Genomic DNA, 7,742 nt, shown 5'->3' with positions numbered 1-7,742 from the left:
CTTGGACAGGGAATATACAATTGAATCGAATTGTATAAAATGAGAAAGAGAGAAATTGGATACAATTTGAATTTGTACAAAACGAGAAAGAGAGAAAGGCAAAGGAAACTGGGCAGGGGAATATTTTTTTATTGTATAATTATAAGTGTATAGAACGAAAATATATGTACTTGCATGTGTATATAAAATTTTCTCACGCTTTATACAAACAAAAACACAATTTATACATTTTGCTTTTGTTTGTATAAGTGAGAAAGGTGAGGATTGCGAGAGAGATTTGGAAGAGGGGAGAAAGGAGAACAAAAATATATGTATTTATACAATTTTCTCTGCTTTATACAAATAGAAACAGTTTTTATACAGTTGTGTTTGTATAAAAAGTGAGGAAGCGAGCGAGAGATTGGAGTGAGAATGGGAGAGTGGCGAGCAAGATTCTTGAGAGAGAGGCCACTGATAAATTTTGGCAAACGTTTGTCATTGAGCACAATTAAATCAAACACTAGCTACTCCATTTATTTTAGGTTATTAATTTGTTATTATATACAATTATCCCTATAACGAAATGAGTTGGATCTACGGACTATGAGGCAAATTTTTCTATTTGTGGGCCGGGCATCCTCAAATAGCCCAAAAACATGATTTGATGAAACATCATTGATTTTGTCCAATTTCTTGTATGGTTAATCTTATAAACCATAAAGAAAATGGAGATTTTCAGCATTAAACATGAACTTATACTTTGCTGTAATCGATGAATACAATAATTGTTATTATAATATATAAAACCCATAACCAATACCAGATTTGAGCTCTGATTATGCAGTCTACCTCAATTACTCCACTCCATACTTGCCCAATTCTTAGCCATTTTCACTCCATTAATCTCAACAACAACAAGAAAAGTTTGAAGCTTTCTATCAGAAAATCAAAGTGTTGTTGTTTTACTCTCAGTTCTACACATAGTTGCTGCAAAGACCAAGAAAAACCCCAAAACAATAGCTACAGTATCGACCCAGATCGACAGAAGAACCCCATAATAAATTGGGAAGAATTTTATTCTTCTATTCAAGAACAAGAAGAGATAACCCAGTACAACGAGGAGGAGGAAGAAGAAGAGCCGGAATTTGAGCTTCCAGATCATTCAGGCATTAGAACAAACATGTGGTGGACTGAACTGAAAGCTGCATTGGGTCAGAGGATTAATGTGGAAGGGATTGTTTCTTCATTAGGGGTTTTCTCTAAAGACAAGCATTTGGCGATCCCACATGTTAGTGTGCCGGATATAAGGTATATTGATTGGGCTGAGCTAAAGAAAAGAGGGTTTGAAGGTGTGGTGTTTGATAAGGATAATACCATTACTGTTCCTTATTCTTTGAGCTTGTGGTCTCCTTTAGCTTCTTCTATTGATCAGTGCAAATCTCTGTTTGGTAACAATATTGCAGTGTATAGCAACTCAGCAGGTAATTCAGGTTTTCGTGATTGGTTTGATTTCCTTTTTGGGTTTGAAAAATATTGGTCTCAGTATTTTGTTCATTTGTGAATTTGTAGGATTAGATGAATATGACCCTGATGGTAGAAAGGCCAGAATTCTCGAACGTGCTATTGGAATTAAAGTCATTAAGCATGGTAAGTTGATAATTGCTGTTTCAAATTCGCGGCAATCTGTTGTGTTTTGTGTAACAAGAATAAACAATGCTAAATCAAACAATTGATTAATTTATATGAATGTTACTTGCATTACTTGTGGTAAAGTTGTTGTCTTGAGACTAGGATGTCACGAGTTTGAGCTGTGAAAACAGTCTCTTGCAGAAATGCTGGGTAAGGCTGCATTCAATACACCTTTGTGGTCTGGTTCTTTCCTGAATCCCGCGCATAGCAGGAGCTTAATGAACCGGGCTGTCCTTTTTTATCTATGAGTTAATGCTATTTTTTTTTAATTGCTACTTTCTTTATCTGTATATCTTAGGACTGAAGAAGCCAGCTGGAACAGCTGAAGAAATTGAAAAGCAATTTGGTTGTGAATCGTCAAGACTTATTATGGTACATTTTGTTTCTTTCATTTTTTTTGCAAGTTTTCCATCCTATCTAAGTCGACGTCCTTGTTGTGTCCTTCACAGGTGGGTGATAGGCCGTTTACAGACATAGTTTATGGTAACAGAAATGGTTTTCTTACTATTTTGACAGAGCCATTAAGTTGTGCAGAAGAACCATTAATTGTACAGCAGGTTAGATTTCCTGAAGACTGATTTCTTTGACGATTGGTACATATTAATTGAATCATGACTTACCTAGGCTATACTAATCAACTTTCTAATAATTGTGGTATCTAGGTTAGCTTGCACACGCCTCGACTAATCCACCTATGTTGAACTAAATTCTAAATAGTGTTAACCTCTTGACCTATCAATTTTTAACATTTTTATCCAACCTGAACGTTTGGACAGATCTTTTTATATTTTAACTGCATAAATACATATTTGAAGTGAAACTTCCATGTTATTGTTGTGATGCTAATTGTAAAGGGGGTTTGTGTATAAGCTGAGCACTGATCTGCTGATCAGACTTCTTGACCTGGGCTCCTCTTACCCAGTCAGTCATCAGACTCTCTGGCTGCTCTCAGCTAAATTATTTGCCAGCAGCTGTTGTTTTGCTGGCATTACCCATCGAGATAAATCTTTGGTGGTGATGGTAGAGTCGACATCTTACTACCCCCTACTTGAAAAACTAACTATATTTGTTGCTTTTATCTCAATGAACATGCACTAATATCAAGTAAAGACAACCTTTCTTATGCATAAACTGATTTGGGCATCTTGCTGTCATATACAGCTGCTTGATATATAGGAGGCCTCTCCACTATATTCCGACAGCTGCTCATGAGAAATAGGTCCTTCACCTGCATGATTGTCATTTTGACTTCCAAAATCACAGGGTTACTGCTGCATGTAACAATTCGTTCTGATGTTTCCCTTCCTTTTTTTGATGGTTTACTCTACACAAAATCTTAGTGCAGAGATAAGTAATCACTTCTTCAATTTACTAGTTGTCACTTGTCTCTCATCATGATGATCTTTTATGGATGCTGAATGAAGTAAATGGCTAAAATGGCATCTTTCACTTTCTTTGTGTACCATGTGCTTTGTTAGGCGATGTTGAGAGTGTAGGGTGCTGCTGACAGTAAAGTTAGGCTGAATAATAGGCACACTTGTCCGAATTTTTGATTTAGCTATCTAAACTAAGCCTATGACCTATTAACACCTAATCTATATTCATAGAATGTTGACCTTTGATGAATATAAATTGATATACTGGTTTTCTCTTCCAACTCTGTATCCCAACTATGGGGAAACTGTCTCCAGATGGACAAGTGAAAAGTAGTATTAGACACATGCTGATGAGCAGCTGAGGTGGCCATAGCATGGGTATCTCATGTATTGAGCATGTGAAATCATTGAAATGAGCTGACACGTAACTTCTCTTCCTCATTTAATTGTTTCTCATCTCTCTTTTCTCTCAATGAAACAAGACTCATCTCTTTACAGTTTCCCCTAAACTCCACCAATGAACAACCACAACTCCCTCTTACATGACAAAAAAAAAAAAAAAAAAAACACTCATGCGAGTGATCTACTTCTTTAGATAAATATTATCCATTGTTTGCATTGCTACACTCAGGAACGATGAAGTCAAAACAGCTACCACGGAACCAGAATTTTTTTTTATACATGCCAGAGTATTACAGCGGAAAAAACACCTCAATTGACTTCAAAATTAGATTAGGTTAGATCTCAAGTTAGTGCACCAAAATGCAGCCAAAAAATGAAAGAGAGTGCAAAGTGAAAGACAATCCAAGCTATGTAGCCATGACCATGAGAACTGTAGTGAAGGACACAACACCTCATTGATCCCTCTCTCTGAACTCTTTAGGTAAGAGTTCATTGGTAACCATTAGGTCTTTCCAGAGTTTGACTTTCCAGGAAGTTCCTCTTTTCGTTGAAGGTTGGCCTTCTACAGTGAAATGGAGAAAAGATCGACAGCAAAGAGGGGAGGAAGATGAATGTTTGAGTGTTTTCTAATTAGTTTTCGAGTCTTAGTTTGGTTTCAGTGGTGGAAAGAGTTGTTTTTCTGGCGGGAGAAGAAGGAACTGCAGGAAGTTGAAACAATAGACCTTTTTCTTTGGCTCAAGAGCTATCTGTTTGGATTGTTGAGTGCCACATGTCTTTCTTTTATTGGCTTCTTTGCCAAGTCAGCTGCATGACCCGCATCCCATATCTTTTACTGTTTCGGTTGCATTTATCTAATAGATACATTTTGAAAATATAAATTAGTTGTACAACACGTCACGAGCTTAGTTTAGGTAGTTAAATGAAAATTCGGACTAGTTTATGGTGTTTGTCTATATATTCAGCCAAAAAGTAAATATTGGTTAAGTTTAAGATAAGAAATATTTCGATATTTAAGTAACTTGTTTTGGAGCTTCCCTCCTTTCAATTAATCTTGCAATTTACCTATTTTCGTTGAAATGTTTGATTGTAAGAACAAAATATCTGCAGGTCAGGGTACTTGAGGTGGCTCTTGTGAACAGATGGTCTAGCCAGGGGATGAAGCCAACCACTCACACACTTCTTCCTGATTGCCAGCAGTGTGTAAAAGACGATCCGCTTTAGGTTTTTTTTCTTTAGATGAAGAAGTGAGAAACAGTCATCTCCTCCCCACCTCCACCCTCTCAAGGAAAAGAAAACAGCCCCACCATGAACAACAATTTTTGTTACAGACACAAATAATTATACAGGAATATTTCCATGGGTTTGCTTCTTGTGTCTGGAATCTAATAACAATGCTGTATCAATCATTTCGTCATTTGTTTGACTGAATTATAGAAGAACTTTCCCTTTTGAACTGAGGATGTTTGCACTCGGAGTCTGAAAGGCATAATACATATATTGACACTCAAACTTGGCCACAATTGGCATGTAACCACTCCAACTTTGAGAGTGCACGTCGAGACATCTCAACTTGGTTCTAACTAACCACTCCTATTTGGAGCGTTCAACTGACACAATGGGGACGAGTCAGAACTGTCTAGATGTGCACACTCAAAGTTGAAATTTTTGGTTGCTAGTTGAGGTTAAGTTAAAGTGTCTATCTATTGTATTACGCCAGTCTGAACCAGCTAATCGGGAGATGATGACATAATCATTGTTTGTAAACGTAACTGTCACTTTATTTTCAAATGTTGCAAGCCATTAGCCATATAGAAATTGTGTTCTGGGCTAATAATAATGACATTCCATAGTTAATAGGGAATGTCAGTTTGTCAAAAGTGTTCCAACTTTGATATATAAACAACTCCAACAACTTGATTGATAGAAAACTAATAACAAACACTTATGTGCACCAGTCAATTGGTGTAAACATTCTATGGAGGTAAGTTTTTTTTACTGATAAGTACTCCCTCCATCCGGTATTGTTTGTTATGGTTTCTATTTTTAGAGTTGAACTACAAAAACTTTGTCTAACATTTTAAGATGTATTTTTTATCATATTAATATGTAAAAGAATTGTAATTTATAATTCTTTTCATATAGTTTTAGAATATCTAATTTTTTTTGTTTAAAAAATATCGAATTAATGTGATTTAATTTAACTTTGAAAATTAGTCAAAATTAACTTTCAAAAAGCGTAATATGACAAATAATTCCAGAGGGCCAAGACTAAAGTGACAACAAAGTTACTAAAGTTGTATATTTCATTAAAACTTGGGAGAAATTTTAATTGGCATCCCTTTAGAAGGGAAAGGAAGTGGATCCATGACAATTGGTTCATCATGATCTACCAAAGACCAGTTATATTTTGTCACAACATAATGAACAAATATAAGAATATTTAACTTTGCCAATTGGTACCCAGCACACAATCTTGGACCTCCTCCAAATGGTATAAATGCATATGGTTGAACAGGCTCTTCAAATCTACTTGGATCAAAATTTTGAGGCTCTTTAAAATACTCTGGACTATTATGTGTACCATATGTTGTCCACAATACCTGCATAAAACAACAAAAATTAACATCCTTTTCCGTATTGATATATACCCCGTCTTGTTTGGAATCGAGGCATAGTAATTGATCAGGAGTCGTTTAATATTCTTACCTTCCAACCTTTTGGAATTGTGAATCCATCAAATTCAATGTCAGCAATTGCTTTTCTAAATGAACCAAATATAGGAGGAAAAAGCCTCATACTTTCCCTAGCAACTTGCCATGTATATTTCATTTTTTTTGTGTCTTCCAAAGATAGTCCCTCATCTAGTCTTTTGTTGCTCATTATATTAGCATGTTCTGTCACAAAGTCCAAAAAAATTTCATATTAAGATGAAATTTTTTTCGATGGAAATAAATAATAACTAGTTTCTGTACGCGTACCTTGAAGGAGGAGAGAATAGCAAGTGGGATGTTGAGCTAACATCCTAAATGTCATAGCAATAGCAAAAGAAGTTGTATCATGTGCAGCAAACACTAACAAAACTACATTATCAACAACTTCATCTTCACTAACTTCACCGCGAATCATTGCTTTCACTAATCGCGAAAGCAATGACTCGTCTAATTTCCTTTCTTCATTTTGAACCCGCCCAAATTCAATCTCATTTCTCTTCTCCCTAATAACCTCAACAAGAAATTTTTGCACTTTCGTCCTTGCACTTGTAGCCCTCGAAAATTTTGACCCTGGAAACTTAAAAGGTGGCGAAAAAGCCCCTTCTAAGACTCCTTCAAAAGTTTCAAGTAACCCTGGTTTCACCACGATCCCTAAAAAACACTCAAATACTATTTTAAACGTCAAAGATTTAGTAAGATGATAGAGTTTAATCGTCCGGTCTACTTGACCATGACTAGTACAATTTATGTACAAATGTGATTGAATTGTGTTACAAATTTTGGGCACCATGTTATCTAGACTAGTAGATGTTAGACTTGATGAAATTATGCCACGTAGGAATCGATGTATATCGCCTTTTTTCTCCATAATTGAATTTTTTCCCATAAGTTCAACTGATGAAGTAGGCCAAGAACTTATGACCAATTTAAATTCATTAGACATGAAGAACATATTGGCTTTTGCTCCACATACAACTATTGTTGGTTCACCCATGAGTCTTGTTTTGAATGTTTTCCCATATTTTTCGATACGCGGCTCGACGAATTCTTCGAATAATTTGTTCTTTTTTTGAGATTTGTAAAATTCTATGGTTTCACCTAGCCATGGTAGCCCCATTTCTCCTGGTGGGAGTTTTTTCTTGGTAATATGATTTTTGTGGACATTTTTGTAATATTGTTTCAATAAAAGGGAAAAGAAAATTATGAAAAAGATTGATGATAATAATAAGGTGAAATTAGAAAGAGGAAAGTTCATATCTATAGCCATTATTAATGAAAGGGAAACTAAAACAAAGCTAATTTTGTGCTTTTGTTAATAATTAGCTTTTAAGAACTATAAGCTAAATTTATAGTACTAATTTGCATGGAAAATGATTACTTATTTTTGAATAAAATAAAATACTTTAAAAAGTCAAAAGCTATTTGGTCGAGATGAAAAGTCAACCAATTATGCAAAACCTAGCTAATTAATCACTCCATTTAGTATCGTGGTTTAATTTATATACACTGATAATATATTTGTAACTTATTATTTTTCAAATTACTAATTCGCTTTATATAATATGAACGACTGACACTTATATTC

General features: G+C 35.1%; 2 protein-coding genes across 4 annotated transcripts; one reads left to right on the top strand and one right to left on the bottom strand.

Moving 5' to 3' along the window:
• Positions 1-610: 610 nt before the first annotated feature.
• Positions 611-4,899, top strand: LOC101255115 (phosphatidylglycerophosphate phosphatase 1, chloroplastic/mitochondrial). 3 transcript variants are annotated; one of them, XR_003247518.2, is made up of 6 exons: positions 640-1,460; positions 1,549-1,626; positions 1,967-2,040; positions 2,118-2,225; positions 2,830-2,945; positions 4,554-4,741. XR_003247518.2 is itself a non-coding variant. In XM_004243181.5 (5 exons), exons 1-5 carry the CDS (start codon positions 818-820, stop codon positions 4,665-4,667), a joined length of 1,017 nt encoding a protein of 338 aa, XP_004243229.1. In that variant the 5' UTR covers positions 611-817; the 3' UTR covers positions 4,668-4,899. The 3 variants fall into 3 exon arrangements, 2 of the variants coding, with proteins under 2 accessions (XP_004243229.1, XP_019070474.1); XM_004243181.5 differs by lacking the exon at positions 2,830-2,945 and having other exon boundaries at positions 611-1,460; positions 4,554-4,899; XM_019214929.3 differs by lacking the exons at positions 2,118-2,225; positions 2,830-2,945 and having other exon boundaries at positions 648-1,460; positions 4,554-4,899.
• Positions 4,900-5,715: 816 nt separating this feature from the next.
• Positions 5,716-7,477, bottom strand: LOC101250525 (taxadiene 5-alpha hydroxylase). The gene is made up of 3 exons (XM_010325336.4): positions 6,425-7,477; positions 6,153-6,340; positions 5,716-6,046 (listed from the first exon to the last, which is right to left on the bottom strand). The coding sequence occupies exons 1-3, from the start codon at positions 7,422-7,424 to the stop codon at positions 5,753-5,755; spliced, it is 1,482 nt and encodes a 493-aa protein (XP_010323638.1). The 5' UTR covers positions 7,425-7,477; the 3' UTR covers positions 5,716-5,752.
• Between the last annotated feature and the right edge of the window lie 265 nt (positions 7,478-7,742).

This window comes from Solanum lycopersicum, chromosome 7 (assembly GCF_036512215.1).
Source record: "Solanum lycopersicum chromosome 7, SLM_r2.1".
Classification (NCBI taxonomy): Eukaryota; Viridiplantae; Streptophyta; class Magnoliopsida; order Solanales; family Solanaceae; genus Solanum; species Solanum lycopersicum.
The sequence above is the reverse complement of the archived record's forward strand: the minus strand, read 5'-3'. Positions and strand labels throughout refer to the sequence as shown.

What these genes read in the sequence shown, in the direction of transcription:
- LOC101250525 (XM_010325336.4), bottom strand. Translation starts at nt 7,424, where the DNA reads ATGGCTATAGATATGAACTTTCCTCTTTCTAATTTCACCTTATTATTA. An exon ending in CTATTCTCTCCTCCTTCAAG is followed by an intron (nt 6,341 to 6,424) that starts GTACGCGTACAG and finishes ACTTTGTGACAG; the next exon opens with AACATGCTAATATAATGAGC. An exon ending in CAATTCCAAAAGGTTGGAAG is followed by an intron (nt 6,047 to 6,152) that starts GTAAGAATATTA and finishes TGTTTTATGCAG; the next exon opens with GTATTGTGGACAACATATGG.
- LOC101255115 (XM_004243181.5), top strand. Translation starts at nt 818, where the DNA reads ATGCAGTCTACCTCAATTACTCCACTCCATACTTGCCCAATTCTTAGC. An exon ending in AATTAAAGTCATTAAGCATG is followed by an intron (nt 1,627 to 1,966) that starts GTAAGTTGATAA and finishes TGTATATCTTAG; the next exon opens with GACTGAAGAAGCCAGCTGGA. An exon ending in AATCGTCAAGACTTATTATG is followed by an intron (nt 2,041 to 2,117) that starts GTACATTTTGTT and finishes TGTCCTTCACAG; the next exon opens with GTGGGTGATAGGCCGTTTAC.